Raw genomic sequence first — 18,417 nt, forward strand, 5'->3', positions numbered from 1 at the left:
AAGTTCATGTTACGCTATTGACGTGAGGGATCTAGCAAAGCTCGTTTTATATTACAGGAGAGACACCTGCTGGTCATTAAGAAAACAATGAAGTATTAAAGGTGTTCTACGATCGATCAAACTAGTTTTTATGGCATATAGAGCTTGTTTAAAAACCACCAGAGCAAGAATAGCCAGATTCATCCAATAAACCTTTAATCACATAGAATAATTTACATGGTACAAACAAAAACCTCATCATTTCTGTATGACACAATGAAGTATACACATATACATTTTCATTGACAGTTCCTATTATAATATATTATGTACAGTTAATGAGATTTGCTCTGTGCACATGAACGGAAAAGAGAGGATGTATTTAACAAAGAGGTGGATGAGGTTGTCTGATGGCGACTGGTTCTCATTTAGTTGTCTGGAGGTTTTCTGTGGGAGGCACAGGTGGGCTTAGCTCAGGACAGGCGACACGAGGGTCTCTGAACTTCACCACATATAAGAGTCATCATATCTGAAAGAGATCATTGTGATTAATAAGCGATCAACATTGCTATTTGTCCCCTTGTTCAGTACGATACTTTCACCTTCAATCATTTCAATTAGTGCTACAGTTTCTGTCAGTGATTTACAGTTTTCAATTAGTAAGCACAGTGCGATTTCTTCCTTTTTGAGGCCTAATTAGGGCTGTTAAATGTCAAGGCCTTTCAAATATTCAGTGTGCGTCATGTTCCCTAACCCACTCCCTTCCTGACGGACAGAGAGAAAAGAAGCCAGGGATCCCATCTGTCCCCTGATTCCTCAACAGGTGTGAAAAATTCATGAGTTGTTCCTCCTTCCTATTAACACACAACCCATCACCCTTCATGAGCGTGTTCCTCGAGGATTTAGAAAACCGCATGTACCCCAAATACCCTTAGAATAGCATTTAAATCAGGATACTTACTCTTGTCCATCTATTTAACATTTAACATTAAAATTATAGTTAGATCTAAAAAAAATAAAAGACTCTCACCTTGATCTCTGTTTGTGCTCTGTGTCATCTCCGAACAGCAACTCAGCCATCACATCCTCCGAAGTGGATCTTTTCCCATACCTGAACGCAAGAAATATGACAATTTATTCCCTCATTACTTCATTCCAGCCGTGTAGCTTAGCTGGGAACATTTCGGTACTGAAATAATGATCTCAAATTGCTCACACAGTGAGCTCATTGTGGTGCGCGAAAGTGTCGGGAAGTGAAAAGAACTAGTCAGCCCACTTTATCTGTCAGACACCAATCACTGATACAAATACAAACTGTCTTTTCACCCCAGACGTTACGAATCTAATTTAGCAGTTTAATGTTTTTTTGACCGCTTGACAGCTGAATGTGCTTGAGACACGTCAGCGAGAAGACTCTGACATTGATCACACAGATAAAAGGTACAAAGCCTCTATATCTTCAGACAAAACATGACTGTCAGTTCCAGAGAACATTTTGTGGAATTTGAGAAAAAAAAAAAAAAAAGTTTTATTATGGAGCTGAGACAATAACACTTGACTAGTTCTTTTCTCTCAGAACTGCATCTTCAAGATGAATAGGCCTATGCTGAAAACAAGCTGAAGGGCAGCGGTTTGGCACTCGAATAAACAAAGCAATTTCATGCTCAGATTCCTCCTCGATAGATGCCTACGAGCGACATCAATGAGTCTGAGACCAAACTTACGTTACAGCTATTTCTGAAACATGAGCTCTACGGAATCTCACCTGCTCCCCATTATGGACGTCAGCAATATTTTGTGAAGAGACCAACATTCATTTAATCCAGTCACGACTGTGACGTACACATGGTTTAGCGGCTCGAACCATCACGTCAGTTGGTTTTATCTCAGAAATTCATCACAGATTTACATTTGGACGGACCTCTTACAGGCAAGACTTGAGGATCTTTGGTGGACTATAGGTCCTCTCTTGGAATAAACTGGAATTAAAGTATATTGTAAGGAGAAATGTGATTTACCGTAATGTTTTTTTTTGGAATGTGTCACTCAGTGTCTGAGTCCTAAATGTCAAAGGCCTGTTAGAAGACTATAAATATGTAAATAAATGTAGTCCTATAGAGTAGGGCTGAGAGAAACATCAATCTATGACAGATGAGTAACCTATTCAATCTCTGAGGTGCATCTGTTTGGGTTTTATCACTCAGATTTGTTATACGAAGAGCCTTTGGCCACTGAAAAGTGGATCTTAATGCAATTTCACAATCCTGCTGCAGAACTTCGTCATTTTTCCTGACATAATAATGGGAGGTGGTGCAACGACACCAACGGGAAATCATTTTTATCACGGTCTCCTGGTCGATCTCCGAAGGGTGGGGTGATGGGACATATATTTTAAGCAATCATGCATAGTTACAGGTGCATTTGTCCGATACACACAGCGTGTCTTTCTCACCGTTGTCTCGTGATGAGGTTGATGTAGTGTCTCAGCGCGGTATAGTATTTGGCGAGTTCCTCCGGAGGAGCGTCATCTCCGGGATTCTCTGGTTTCGGCGGATAGGCGTCAACAAATGTCCCGAGACACAGGAGCACGCAGAAGAGGAGAGTAGCGATGACGGTCCAGGGTTTCAGCATGACAGCCATCTGAAAAATATAACTAAGCGTTTTTTCCTTCCGCATAACAAATGTACATGTAGACTTATTGTGGTTATTTTTTAAAGAAGCTGCGTTTTAGAAGACGTCTGAATAGATCGGGAAAGTGCGAGAGCCACAACAGGTGAAAAAGTATAGTAGTTGCGTAAAATACACTTTTGTAGTAGTTTTGCGAGTTAGCAGCTGTGCACATTGCAGTCAACACGTCGGCAAAAACTTCATTTTTAAACACTAATGAAAAAAGAATCTTTGAAATTCGGAATCATTTGTCAGAACTATTATTAAAATCAATCAAAAGTTAAAAACTACATTGAACTACATTAGTAAACGAATCACTTTAATGTGTGCATGTTTAAAAGCATATGATAAAAACAGAATTGTGAATAATTGTTTCATGTTAATCTAAACCATCGAATATTTTAGCAGCTAATTAAAAGTAGTATGAACTTAGTTAATTGTTGAGCGTCAGTTAGTGATTGCTGTCCATGGTGCTGAATGTGCTCGTACTAATAGAAATGGAACACTACAAACATCTTTTGCGTCCGACATAAAATGCTCAAAAGTATTTAACAGTAATAAAAACAATAATGCCCAGATTTTCCATTTAAACCCAAATTTAGCGTTTTTCACATGTTAAACGCAAGCTTTGATTCGGCACCTCCACATGCAGAATGATAAACCCAAGAGAAACTTACTTTTAGCAGCCAAAGACTTCAGGTACGGTTATTTCTCTAGACTGGAGCCTTGAAGTTTCTTGTTCCAATGTTCTTTTCTTGCGTCTCCTGAGTCTTTGCGAGGTCTTTCAGAAATAAGAAGTTGTCCACTCACGGATCTGTTCTATCCTGCCCGCACCTCAAGCGCTTTATATACGGTGCTGCGCCTTGCGTAAACACGAAACGGGCGGTGGAAATGACAGGAGCTCTGCCCCCAGCACCACATCCAACGTCAATCATAAACACATTCGTAATACAACTCACGAGACACTTTCATTAGGACCATTACTAATGTTCAGCTGCAGATCAATTAGCTGAATCTGAGACGTAATTTAAAATTAATAGCATTTTATACATATGATTTTTTTCATGCAAGTTGCTTATTATAATACCCCATTCTTTATGAACAGATAGTGCCTGTCAAGTAGAATTTTCTTCAAGTTCAGAGTGTCTTACGTCAGTACGAAGTTTTTGATGACAGGAATTAAGTTCGAGTGGCCTTCAGTATACAACAAAACAGTAGATGACGCTCCATGCCAGATTACCTTGATTGCAGCGTCTAATCAAAACTCAGACACGACTAATCGAGCAATCAAATGTAGTTCTTGCATCTCATCTTAAAGCTACTTGACCCTTTATCAGGATAACAACTCTGTTTATCTTCAAGGATAAACTCTCTCTCTCTCTCCCTGAAATTCCAAGATGTTAAACCTGTTTCATAATTATTACATTATACAACGATGTTTTTGAGACTATCGTCTATTTTTTTAAAGCAATTTTACAAGTCTGCTAAATTTTTAATGTAAGTAAAAGCAATATCCGATGCAAGATCTAATATCCGAATGCCGATCTAAAAGCTCATCTCATGCAACATTACTTGTAATGCTATTTTCGTAATATTAGCTAAACATCAAATATTATGACTTGTAAAACAAAACATTAAAGTTTTTTTCCGTAAAAGTGGGTGTAGCCATTTGTAACTTTTATGGGTCAGGCTTCCGGTCACATCTGCATCAAGCTATTTTTAGCTGTACAAAACAGCTCGTTTTTCTGCTTGATATTGGTGTCTTACATGTTTTACTGTATTATCTTAATTATGAACTGGTTTGTAGTGCAAACGGGTTTTACTGTTTACTGCACGTTGTTATTCTTCTCCTTATTTTCCTGTAGGGACCAATGAACCGGAAGTCTCACCCATAGGGTTACTTCTGCGTTGAAGAAAAAGGTATATACAAACAGTGACACATATTGACAGTAGTAGATTACTTGTTAAGAAAGGCTATCTATCATGTATAAACATAAACTGATCGCAACAGAAAGCTTTCGATCGTCACGCTGTTACTATGGTTACCACCTCTGAGGAAGGCGACTTCTAGAAGTTTGCGTCTGTTCGACGGTAAGTGGAAGTACGCGCTCTGACTAACTTCTAATCTATTATCATTACACAAACGTTTGAAAATCCTGTTGAAATATGGACCTTATTGTCCAGAGAAACAAGGGTGTCACCATCTTTAGAATATTGTCTTTGAACTTCCGTTTGTGCGGTAGCTCTGTAAATATCTATGACATCATTGTCTAAGAATTTAGCTGGTAAAGTGGATTTATGTATTGTACAGTTAACGAAAGTAATCGTGAGCATTATAATGTTTAAAGCAAATATCTTATCAAATGTTAGTAGACCAGGAAGTTTTTAAAACGAGCAGTTCATTCATAAAGCCGTCAGATCACAACCGGAAGACAGAAGACAACATACGCAGCGCTAAAAAGGGGTGGGGCTACATAAGGTAAATAAGTATTTGAATGAAAAAAGTTACGCTATTTATGCATATTTATATTATATAAGTCAGTATGGGCCTATTTTGTAATACTCACTCCAAAACTACATTTAGTCATAAAGTTAAACAAGATACAATATTCTTTGTAGTGTCTGGAAGCCTAGATAAATGAAAGCTGACTTTGAAATATGTAAATGAAATTTGAGCGTGCAGTAAAGCATGCTGATTTTGCACAGGTGTCACTTGCGTCACATTTGCGTCTAGCTGTGTCTTAAATTCCACGCAGATAAAGGTAAGTATGTATCCGTGTCCATAGCGTTTGGAACAGGAAATGAAGAATCTGTCATTTTAGAGTATCTGTGGCTCCTGGGTCTGTAATAATGCATCTGATTTCTGTGCGTTTGCAGGATCCCTTGAGGCTTAAGTAATAAAACTTGTTCCCAACAGACTGATTATGTTGCATGTATAGTTAACACTCCCACGGAGATCTTTGTGATAATTCACTTATGTCTTCACTTGATGCTTCAATCATTCTGTCTGAGTGGTTTAGTCACATTATCTGAACAAAAGAAAAACAAAAGAATGATTAACAAAATAAAACTCGAATGACTCTAAGAGATGCGGAACAACAGCAATTAATGACTTAAATCATAAGGTTGTGGATATTACTGATTATAAATTGTAAATTGTAATCAGTAACAATCTTAGGTATTATACTTTTTAGCCAATTTATTATGATTATTTCTGATTAACTAAAAGAGCTTGTTTCTTGCTCTATCTTCTAAGTAATTGATGTAATTATAAAACTAATAGCCAATTTTAAGTGCACTGAGTGCATTCTTGCTTTAAACAGAAATAGTTAGACAGTAAGATAGTAAAGTTTAATAGTTGGCGATGGTGAATATATTTTAGTAGTGCTCCATACAACAGTCAGCTGTGAAACGTAAAATGTGCATGTGAAACAGCCTGTGCAACGTCAGACTGTAATAAAACAAATTTGTTTCATTGCATATTCATATGCAATAAAACTAATACCATCATCCAAATAGTTCAGCTCTACATGTGTCATTATCTTTATTGTCCAAAAGTATTAAAAAGGTCAACTAATATCTGACTCATTGTCACAACAGGGAGTGATGACTTCTTTCAGTCCTTTCAAGTTGTCGTTGGCTCATGTGCGCTACGTCATGATACTGGATTTAGTCTTGGGGCGGCTGACGTGGGCTGCTCTCTTGTACACGAGCCCTCACAGGGAGGCCCCCACCCCTAAGCATCCGAGTCGTCCTATCACGGCGCAGGAGACGTCAATGGGTCTTGCTCATGCTAACTGCTCTTCCTCAGCTAGGTGATGCTGTTCATAAGCTCCACATCAATCGCGGGTTGAAGGCTTGTTCAGCCCCCTCGAGGTGCGATCTAGTCACTCGAACTGATGCACCAACTCCGAGACCCCCCCGAAACTCACACTGACTCAAGAGGAGTCACCCACACAAAAGCCTGAGTCTACACTGAATAGCAAAGGTTGTGTGTCATGAGGACAAGTTCTTGTTTAGATACAAATGTGTTTGTTTCTGTATAGTCTCAAAGGGATAGTTGTCCTAAGAAAGAACATTCTGTACTTAATTATTCACCCTAATGTCATTCCAAACCTGTAAGACCTTTTTTCATCTTTGGAACACAATTAAGATGTATTTGATGAAATCCAAGAGCTTTCTGACCTTGCACAGACAGCAACGCATCTGACATGTTCAAGGCCCAGAAAGGTAGTAAGGACATTGATAAAGCAGTCCATGTGACATCAGTGAATTAACGTTAATGTTATGAAGCTACAAGAATATTTTTTGTGCGCAAAGAAAACAAAATAATGAATTTATTTAACAATTGCTTCTGCTCTGTATCAGTCTTCGACGCACGTTTGCGACAGTCCCACTCTGTATGTACAGTTGAAGTCAAAAGTTTACATACACCTTGCAAAATCTGCAAAATGTTAATTATTTTACTAAAACAAGAAGGATCATACAAAATGCATGTTATTTTTTATTCAGTACTGACCTGAATAAGATATTTCACATTAAAGACATTTACATATATTCCACAAGAGAAAATAATAATTGAATTCATAAAAATGACCACGTTCAAAAGTTTACATACACTTGATTCTTAACACGATGCATTAAGAGCCGGAAGAGGAAAACTTTTTGAATGTGAAGATCAGGGTAAAGTTAACTTATTTTGTCTTCTGGGAAACATGTAAGTATCTTCTGTAGCTTCTGAAGGACAGTACTAAATGAAAAAAAAATATGCTACTTAGGCAAAATAAGAAAAATGTACACACCTTCATTCTGTTCAAAAGTTTTCACTCTCGGCTCTTAATGCATTGTGTTTCCTTCTGGAGCATCAGTGAGTGTTTGAACCTTCTGTAATAGTGGCATGTGGGTTCCTCGGTTGTCCTCAGTGTGAAAAGATGGATCTCAAAATCATACAGTCAATGTTGGAAAGGCTTTAAATACAAAAAATGCTGAAAAACCAAAGAATTTATGGGACCTGAAGGATTTTTCTAAAGAACAGCGGACAGTTTAACTGGTCAGGACAAACAAGGGACTCATGAACAACTATCACTAATCGGGGGGTGTAAACTTTTGAACAGGGTCATTTTTTTAAAATAAATTCAGCTATTATTTTCTCTTGTGGACTATATCTTAATGTCTTTATGTGAAGCATCTTATTCAGATCAGTACTAAATATAAAATAACATGCATTTGGTAAAATAATTAACATTTTGCAGATTCTGCAAGGTGTATGTAAACTTTTGACTTCAACTGAATATATATGTTCAATAAATAACTTTATACGTTTTTAGAGATAGTATAATTAACAAGTGTGGTCATATGTCCCTGCATTACCTTTAAAATTCAGAATTAGTATCTTAACAGTCTAACATTTAAAAATGTCACACACATTTAATGAATGTAAGTGACATTATTACATTTGCAAGTGAAAGTGACAAACGAATTGCTAACCTATTTCTTGCCTTGTGAGGAGAAAAATGTCATCCTTCAACATTTTAAACCTTGTAGCTGTTAATCAAAAGATACTGCCAAACCTGCAATATCAAACAATCTGACTGAAACATCCAGGTACAAATTGTATTTAGTAGCATTCACATGTTGCGATGCCAGGAGGTCACATATCCCATCTGGCTCTGAATTAGTTATACAGTACATACTGTATGTCAAATCTGGATGGCATATTCATTATAGTCAGTAAGTGATTAAAAACGATATGAAGGTTTGAGTATTTTATTCAACCAAATATTTTATTGATAGCGCAATACAATTTATTCACTTCATTATTCAACCTTTTTTGTTTCCAGAAGTAGATTTTTCTAAACACGTTTTATACGTGGCTATGAAAGATGCATGAATGAAAAATCACAAGCTGAATTAATTAATGCCAATTACTACAATAAAACCAGTGTTTCTCCTGATTGAGGTTGATGACGATCTCATAAAACAGAAAAGCTTCTTTTGGCAGCTCTTCTACCACAAAAAACTGTGCTTCATTTGGTAACATCTCAATTAATTTATTTTATTTATTTATTTATTTTATTTAAATAAGTCACGTTAACATCACTAAATCAAACCAGATACATTAGGTTATAGATTTACATTTGCATTTCTTAAGAGCTCCATTTTTTACAATGTGAGTGGCTTTGAAAAGAACTGAGTAACATTTTGGAAAATTCTTGGAAAAGTCTATGTGGAAAGATACACACACAAGCATGTCATAAATTCCTTTGGCATGATAATATAAGGTTAAGCTAACCAACTGAGAGACAGACTTAGATAAACCCACGGCTCATCCGTCAAAAAGAAAAATAACTCTACACTTGATGTATGATGTGTTTTCCATTGTATGACATTGGAAATATTCTAACAGCATTAAAGGAGGAGGAAACATAACAGCATTAGTAATATACCGCATTACAGATTTGCATGTTTGACAATAGCACATGACTCATAAATGACAGATATGACTATATATTGTTAAATAAATCCTGTCTTCAGCACGCTTATTTGCCAAATACAACAAAACAGGGCACCGTGACATCCCATGTATTACTGTATCATCTGGGTTTAGCATCAAGCTGTGGCTTATACAACCTCCTGAGCATTAACACAGATCATTACAACTTCAAAAAGCGTGACTTTCCTCCTTGAAGAGACTCGTCAGTTTATGATCCAAAAGCAATCAGTGCCTGAACTGAATGCCACGTACAAATATCATTGTATGTTAAACTGTCAAAAGTGTTACAGAAAGGGCTACGGTGACTCAATCTATGCCTGTTGGAATGCTGACTGTTTATTTCACTGTCCGCCTCTCAGGTTTGTGTCACATAATCGACTAGCCTTTTATTAGCGCAACAAAAACTATGACAAAGTGCCTACTTGCCATCTACACAAATCCCAAATGTCCTTTTGATTTACTGAGGAATTGTCGGTAGGATTCAAACACCTAAACTGGTCATGCACTCAAAAAGGCTCGTTTTTAGCATCAGTGTATCCATAAAGAACCTTTACATCTATTCACTCTTAAAAATAAAGGTTCTTCATAGAATCGATGAGGAATCTTTAACATCCATGGAACCTTTTAATCACAAAAGATTCTTTATAGTGGAAAACGGTTCTCTAGATTATTAAAGGGATAGCTCACCCAAAAATAAAAATTTGCCCATTATTTACTCACCCTCCAGGCATCCTGGGTGTATATGACTTCTTTCTTCCAGACGAAGCCAATCGGAGTTATATTAAAAATTATCCTGGCACTTCCAAGCTCTATCATGGCAATGGTGTGGCTCCGGGGGGTGAATAAAGGCCTATTGTAATGCGATGCCAGGAGGTCACATATCCCATCTGGCTCTGAATTAGTTATACAGTACATACTGTATGTCAGATCTGGATGGCATATTCATTATAGTCAGTAAGTGATTAAAAACGATATGAAGGTCTGAGTATTTTATTCAACCAAATAATTTATTGATAGCACAATACAATTTATTCACTTCATTATTCAACCTTTTGTGTTTCCAGAACACGTTTTATACATGGTTATCAAAGATGCATGAATGAAAAATCACAAGCTGCATTAATTAATGCCAATTAGTTGATGACGATCTCATAAAACAGAAAAGCTTCTTTCGGCAGCTCTTCTACCATAAAAACTGTGCTTCATTTGGAAGCCAATAAGAGTTATATTAAAATTTATCCTGGCACTTCCAAGCTCTATCATGGCAGTGGTGTGGCTCCAAGGGGTCAATAAAGGCCTATTGTAACAAATCGATGCATTTTTGTAAGAAAAATATCAATATACTATCGTTTTCACTGACTTCATAATCAGTAGTTTGATCGCTGGCAGCTTATTCACCACACCCACCATCAAATAACAGTGACATTTATATTTTATTTTGTTGCATACAGTAATTGCTCTGCAGTAAAGCCAAACCAATTAAATTTTTGCTGATGATATTCTTTTGTTTTATGCAGGGCCGGTGTTATGCCAAATTCCGACCCCCCCCGCCAGATTACTGCCCCACTAGTATTGGTAGGTTTAGGGTTAGATGTGGGGGAGGAGTTAGGATTAGGGGTGGGGTTAGGATTAGGCAAATCAGGTAGCAATTTCAACGAGAGGGGGTAATAATTTGGTGGGGTTAAAACTGGGCACAACACCGTCCAGTGGCATAGGCGGAATAGGCAAATGCTGCCGATCCCTAGGGGCGCCAAAATGCGTGAAGTTTATTTTTATTTATTTATTTATTTTTTATTACCAATACTACGTTAATACTATGAATTTAAAATATTACAAAAAAGAGATCGTCCCACAAAAACATAACTATTACTCTCCAGACTCACCCCGGTTTGAAGCATGATCAATCTTTCCCCGCACAGCCGCACTTCCTTATACATCAGTTACCTAATAGATGTTACCTGATAGATAGTGATAGATGTTTACTAATAAATCACCACTATGTCAAAAAGACTGAATCCCTCTGGTGCCCAGGGAAGAAAAAAAGAAGAGAAAAAGAAAAACAGGCCAAAGACAGAGGTAATGTGATGTAATGAATTCTTGCTGTTTGTGTTTAGTTTATAATGTGACTATATTGCACCTATATTTTTATAGCTTCCCAGGAAACAATTTAAAATAAGGTTAATTTTCCATAATGAACATTAACAAAAATTATACTGTTACAACTGTATTGTTTATTGTTCGTTCAAGTTAGTAAAAACATTCACTAATGTTAACAAATGATACCTTATTGTAAGTGTTACCATTTCACTATCCTCATCTTTTTTTAATAGAAGAAAATGTAACACCCAGTAGTCACACATACTCCTCAATTTCTCTCTTTTGAAATATCTAGCTATGCAGTTTCTGTGTGCATGTTTGAACACAATGATTATCGGCGGAAAGGTCTATGAGGCAAGGGGCGCCAGGTAAAATCTTGCCTAGGGCAGCAAATTGGCCAGGGCCGGCCCTGGTTTTATGCCTGCGATAATTACGAGTGAAACATCACGTCATTATTGTCTATCAAAGAGTGCCACCTTGAGGAATAGAAGTGAATTGCATGTATTTAGTCATCAGATATTTACATATATTTTTGCACACGAAAAATATACTTACACTATTACACACCTTTGGTCTCTAGCGACCCTATACACTTTTTACAAAAAAGTAATCAGAAAACAGACATTCTTTTATATTTTATTATTTTTTTCATGTTTTATTGTTTATAATGAATAGATTGAGGAATACTAAGAAAGCTGATGTCAAACGTAAAAAAAATGAAGGAAGGAGGGAGAGGGTATTAAATGACATCCCGGGGCACTAAAGACCCGAGGTATGCATTTAAGGGTTAATCTAGCTTGCAAAAGCTTTTGTAAACAGAAGCCACTCCAGGTGGATTACATAGAACGTTGGCGTTACACATGCACCGGTGAGTCTCACACAAACCAGCGTTTGTTTACAGGAGCAAAGGAAGCAAAGTTTCCTTACTTAAGCAAAGGGAAACCAGTCTCCTCTTGGTTTATACTGAAATCCTCCAACATTTTTCTTTACAAATCCTCATTTTGAACTTCTAATTCGTGTTTACCTATGTCCACGGGGTGTTGTGTTTGTGACGTCTGAGCAATGCATATGTCATATTTTATCCGACCAGGACGGCTTTCATTTAAAACATTTTGCGCACTTAGATTAAAGTGATTCTTACGTTTTGAATGTGGATATTCTTCTTACAAAAATGCATCGATTCGCTACAGGAGGCCTTTATTCACCCCCCGGAGCCGTGTGAGGTTTATTAAGAAAGGATGCACTTTATTGGACTTGTTTTGGACTGATGAAGAGAAGCACCCGCCCATTGCCATTATAGAACTTGGAAGTGCTAGGATAATTTTTAATGTAACTCTAATTGAATTCGTCTGAAAGAAGGAAGTCATATACACCTAGGATGCCTGGATGGTGAATAAATAATAGGCTAATTTTAATTTTGGGGTGAAATATCCCTTTAAAGTGTTCTTTACACCTAGGAAAAAATGGTTATTTTAAATGGATTAGTTCACTCCAGAATTAAACATACCTGATCATTTACTCACCCTCATGTCATCCAGTATGTTCATGTCTTTCTTTTTTCAGTCGAAAAGAAATTAAGGTTTTTGAGGAAAACATTCCAGGTTTTTTCTCTATATAGCGGACTTCAATGGAGATCAATAGGTTGAAGGTCCAAATTGCAGTTTCAGTGCAACTTCAAAGGGCTCTGCACAATCCCAGCTGAGGAATAAGGGTCTTATCTAGTGAAACGATCAATCATTTTCTAAGAAAAATAAAAATTTATATACTTTTTTAACCAAAAATGCTCGTCTTGCATCACGCATTACGTAATCATGTTGGAAAGGACACACATGACGTAGGCGAAAGTACTGACCCAGTGTTTACAAAGCAAACATGCAGAGAAATTCAAATGCACTTTACAAAAAAAGGTAAAACAATGATGTCAGACAATTCTGAAGTTGGACGAGAAAATGAGATGGAGTTTTTCACCCTACCCTACATTTTAGAACCAGAGTAAACAGAGGAAGAACTAACTATGCATGACCTTTCCAACGTGGTTACACAATGCAAAGGCGTAGACGTGCATCGCAACGTGCATCGTTTTGCTAGATAAGACGCTTATTCCTCTGCTGGGTTCGTGTGGAGCCCTTTGAAGCTACACTGAAACTCTAATTCGGACATTCAACCCATTGATCCCCATCGAAGTTCACTATAGGGAGAAAAATCCTGGAATGCTTTCCTCAAAAACCCTAATTTATTTTCAACCGAAGAAAGAAAGACATAAACATCTTGGATGGCATGGGGGTGAATAAATTCTCAGGAAATTTGAATTCAGGAGGGAACTAATCCTTTATGAAATAGTTCTTGTGAGAACTGTTCACTAAACAGGTTCTTTGGGGTACCAAAAATGTCATTTCTATTGCATCACTACAAAAATGTATGATAAAAAGTAAAAGCAAAAGATTTAAATTGTCCATAAAATCCATACTACATGCTTATTCCATTAACATGATAAAGAATCTTTCAAAATCAAGCAGCTAAAACAGTGAAAATGGAAGCAGCATTTTATGTTACAAAAAAATAAAAGATTCATATATAACAGTTGAGCCTTTTTGAAGGGGAAAAGGAGAAGAACTTGGAAAAGGCTCCTTTTCTGTACTGGATCGAGCCGTCACACCTGCGGTTGAGGGAGTAGGAGAACATGTGTAGGGGGTTAGCAGGCTCTGCGTCATAACACACCCTGCAGACGCACACTGTCAGTCACGCAGCCTTCTGTCTTGGCAACTGTGGCTTTCCTGCAAAGATCTCAGGTGAACAAAAACTGCATAAACATCTGGTTTGAAGAAAAGAAGAATCAGTTCTAATGTAATCTGTCGAAATGGCGGTACAAAAAGAGGTTAAGACAAAAAATGCAAATACGAAGGCCTTCGATATCTTGAAATAGCTTGTGAACTGTGTCACTTTTACAGGAAATGGAAGTGTTTGTTTTTCCTGCATTACTTTCTGTTCCAGTCCTCATTCAGCTCTTTGACTCGTGTTAGTCATAATAGGAGCCAGTTTGGATCTGTGAAGTCTCTTATTCTCATTCTTTGCGAGAAATCTTCTGATAAAATTTGTCATGTGGCAGCAAGTGGAGGGAAATGTGAAGACAGTGAAATACTACTGTGTCCCAGTAAAATATTTCTGAGAAATCCTTATGTGTCATTAGCATTGACGCATACCGATCTGAAAATACTTTTCTCTGATAATACTTCAGCAATGAAGTCATAAGTGGTTTTTTTATCAGCTGTTTGCATATGAAGCACACTTTTGATCTAATCGGTCAAACAGGTTTTTGAAACTGTTTGCAATTCAGGCTACGTCTACATTAATCCGGATACATTTGATAACAGAGTTTTCGTTTTAAAAACGCTCTCCGTCCACACTAGCGCTTTCAAGCGTTTTCCAAAAGTTTCTCATCCACACTGAAACGCAGGAAAATGTTAAATTTGCCATACTGTGCATGCGTAAAAACCCACTGAGATGATACAGACGGAAGAGACATAATACGTTTTCACGCAATTCTTGGCAGGATCATTTTATTTACGGAAATATCTCATCATTCACTAACGCGTCCATGTTGCGCGCTCTCATGTTAGACCTAAACAGCAGCTGCCTTCACGTTTAGTTGCAGGAGTCAGGATAGCAACTGTGAGTACATTTCATGTCATCTTTTTAGGATTGTAATATGAGGAGTGTACAAATATATCTTTAGCAGTAGTGTAAAAAAGTGAATAGCATGGAACAGCCACAAGTACCGGTATAAACATGGATATCTAATTGGTACAATATGCGTCACATGACTAAACATGCGTCATCGTTTTCAAAAGCCTCCGTTTTCACAGTCCACACTGCAACGCGAAAACTGTGTTTTCAAATTTATCCACTTTGGAGAGTGTTTTCAAAAAGCTCTGATTTCCTTGACCAAAAACGCTGTTTCAGTGTGGACGGAAGGCCAAAACGGAGAGAAAAAGACACGTTTTCAAACGAAAACGTATGAGTGTGCACATGGCCTCAGACTGATTAATTCGGACTGCAAGATGTCTGTTAAAGATCACTTGATCTGGAAAGCATCTGCTGTGTACAAACATCTGACAGACGTCTGTAACATGTCAGTTTTACATACATTCTAAATCATAAACACCTTAAAGACATCTAATAGACATCTATTTGACATCTGATAGGAAACATCCTATAGACGTATTGCAGATGTAAATGCAGACGTCACATAGACGTCTCTGTGACGTACGTGTGCTGTAACGGGATATTTCATAAGACAGAAAAAAATGTAAAGAACGATGGATGAAGGTGGATATTTACCTACAAAACCATTAATGGAAACAAAACATGCAAATGTCTTCTATTGTTTGTCAATGATGAAGCCGCTCTTTATCGCACGTGCAGCTTGTAAATAACTCTATGCTGCAGATATTTTATATCCGTTTATATTCAAAATATGGGCTCACTTTTTTTTAATACTGATGAAAGACGAAACTCCTCTGGTGACGACAATGAGTTTTTGTTGTTAAATGCTTATGGTTTACTCCAAAGGCAACTGGCATAAGTGTGTTTCTATGAGAACAATTACGTGGCAGCAGACCGATGGTGAAATCTAAGCAATGGCAGGATGAGTGAACAGTCACTCAGAGCGCCGAGGGCAGAACATGTTATGAAGAGGAAGTGGGACCTCAATAACACTGACCGACTACATATGAACAGTGATTCGTCATCATTCACCTGCAGCCTATGTGACTCAAACTGTATGATAATATGGACCTGGCTCTGTAGATACAAAGCAGGAAAAGTCCATATGATGTGTTTTGATTTGTGGCACAGTTTTCCTAAGGCCTGCTTTATTGCGTTAGGTTGGAAATTGTATTGCAAAAGTATTGTATTGGTATTGACGCACTTGCAGCCACACTGGCAACACTGACTAACGAGTCACAAGAATCAAAACTGTGGTATTCATATAACTATAAAGCAAATGCAGCTCAGTGAACTGAAGGTTGTAAGGACACCGATGGCTTCTGAACTCTCTGTTGAGGTGACCACAACTGAGGTAAGTCAGTTTTTATTTCAGCCCTCCGGTGTGGCGGTTGTAGCATTATATCTCGATTAGAGAACTTGATCGAAACTGACAGCTCCAACTGAAGCCCCGAAGACCTCATGCAACCTTAACACCTGTGGCCTGTTCAATAGCACACTCATGAGTTCATAAGCATCCCCCAGCCTCGAAGAATCATCCCAGCAAACGGTGCACTGAACCATGAACTCAAGTTCAGCACTTCACTCACTGGCCACTACAACACTACTGAGATTTTAAGTGTGTCAATGAGTTCCAGAATATCTAAATATAGCTCCAGGGGAAAAGCCTGAAAAACACATCACAGATAAAACAAATACTGTGGCACACTGGAGATATATAGTGAGCATTAAAAGTATTTGGACAATTGAAGGGATAGTTCACCCAAAAATAAATATTCTGTCATTAATTCTTCATCATTATGTCGTTCCAAACCTGAAAGACCTTTGTTCATCTTCAGAACTCAATTTAAGATATTTTTGATGAAATCTAAGAGCTTTCTGACCCTGCATAGACAGCAACGCAACTGACAAGTTCAAGACCCAGAAAGGTAGTAAAGACATTGTTAAAATAGTCCATGTGACATCAGTGGTTCAACCATAATTTTATGAAGCTACGAGAATACTTTTTGTTGCGCAAACAAACTTTATTCAACAATTTTTCTCCTCCACGTCACCCTAACTTTTTGGACCCTTGCTGTCTATGCAGGGTAAAAAAAAGCTTTCGGATTTCATCAAAAATATCTTAATTTGTGTTCCAAAGACAAACAAAGGTCTTACAGATTTGGAACGATATGAGGGTGAGCAGAATTTTTATTTTTGCTTTAAGCCACACATATGAAAGAATGTCTTTAAAAATATTAAATATAAAACCAAAGGAAAATTCCACACTTTAAAGACATTTGACAAAAGAAATTTTCATATCATGAAACAACACATATTGTTTGCATATTAGTCGTATAGGTATGAATTAAATCTAATCATTGGCCTTAGCTACATACTACTGTCAGAGTTTGGTGTCTGTATAATTTTTTATTAAGTCCCTCATGCTCACAAAAGCTGCTTAATATTTTTTCCAAAGTTCAAAAGAAGAGCATATACATTTAAATACAGATCAGATTTAAATACAGTACTAGCTACAGATCCCAAACTGGTGGTAGTTCATATATTGAACAACAATACTAAACAAGATGCCATTTGTTTTGTTTTTATTTGTTTTTATTTTTTATTTAATGGTTCAAAAATATTTATCAAATTATCAAATATTTTATAACAGAAAAGAATAAAAATGGATGCAAATAATTCCATAAATCAACTTAAAAAAAAAAAAAAAAAGATTTGTTTGTTTATTAATTTGACATTTTTTTCTTTATTAAGATAAAACAGTGTAGACCTGGCAGGAAGCAAAATGGGAGAGAGAGAGCGGGGCGGGATCAGGAAGGGTCCTCGAGTTGGGATTTGAACTTGGGACGCTAGTAATGCAATGGCGCTGTATGTTGGCACACTTCCCACAAAACTATGTGCGTCAACAGCTAATTTCAGTAAATCAACTTAAAAATAAAATACTATGTAAAACTACCAGAATGATTCCCAGTTTCCCACTTCAGTTAACTTTGTTTAGTATAAACTTTATCCATCTGAACACAACAACAGATCATTATGAGGGCATCACCACCTTTTGATGGCATGTGAAACTAGTGTTGGGAAGGTTACTTTGTTAATGTAATAGGTTGCAGATTACAAGTTACCCTATTTAAAGGTAGTGTAACTATTTCAATTACTTTATTAAAGTATCGTAAGTGATTACATTTAATTACTTTTTAATCTATTTTCCAATTTTTAATTTCTATTTTTTTTTTTTCAAACATTTAAAGCAGGCAGGGTTAACCTTACAGTAGTACTCAACACTGATTACTGTCAGACTTTCAAAATTCTTCATCACTTAAATTAAGATTATAATAATTAAATGTTAAAGCACAGCCACTACAAAATCAGACTTTAGCAGCTAACGTTAAAATCGTTCTGAGATTAAATACAGATTTAAAATCATAACAAGATATAGTTTAATAGCTATGATACTG

General features: G+C 36.9%; 1 protein-coding gene across 1 annotated transcript; it reads right to left on the reverse strand.

The window, feature by feature from the left end:
- Positions 1 to 174: 174 nt before the first annotated feature.
- pyya (peptide YYa) lies at positions 175 to 3,481 on the reverse strand. The gene is made up of 4 exons (XM_051101138.1): positions 3,324 to 3,481; positions 2,432 to 2,619; positions 1,010 to 1,090; positions 175 to 508 (listed from the first exon to the last, which is right to left on the reverse strand). Exons 2-4 carry the CDS (start codon positions 2,617 to 2,619, stop codon positions 484 to 486), a joined length of 294 nt encoding a protein of 97 aa, XP_050957095.1. The 5' UTR covers positions 3,324 to 3,481; the 3' UTR covers positions 175 to 483.
- Between the last annotated feature and the right edge of the window lie 14,936 nt (positions 3,482 to 18,417).

This window comes from Labeo rohita, chromosome 3, assembly GCF_022985175.1.
Source record: "Labeo rohita strain BAU-BD-2019 chromosome 3, IGBB_LRoh.1.0, whole genome shotgun sequence".
Classification (NCBI taxonomy): domain Eukaryota; kingdom Metazoa; phylum Chordata; class Actinopteri; order Cypriniformes; family Cyprinidae; genus Labeo; species Labeo rohita.

Coding starts and splice junctions, on each gene's coding strand:
- pyya (XM_051101138.1), bottom strand. CDS start 2,619: ATGGCTGTCATGCTGAAACCCTGGACCGTCATCGCTACTCTCCTCTTC. Junction 1,091..2,431: donor AACCTCATCACGAGACAACG/GTGAGAAAGACA, acceptor TCTTGCGTTCAG/GTATGGGAAAAGATCCACTT. Junction 509..1,009: donor GAGCACAAACAGAGATCAAG/GTGAGAGTCTTT, acceptor GATCTCTTTCAG/ATATGATGACTCTTATATGT.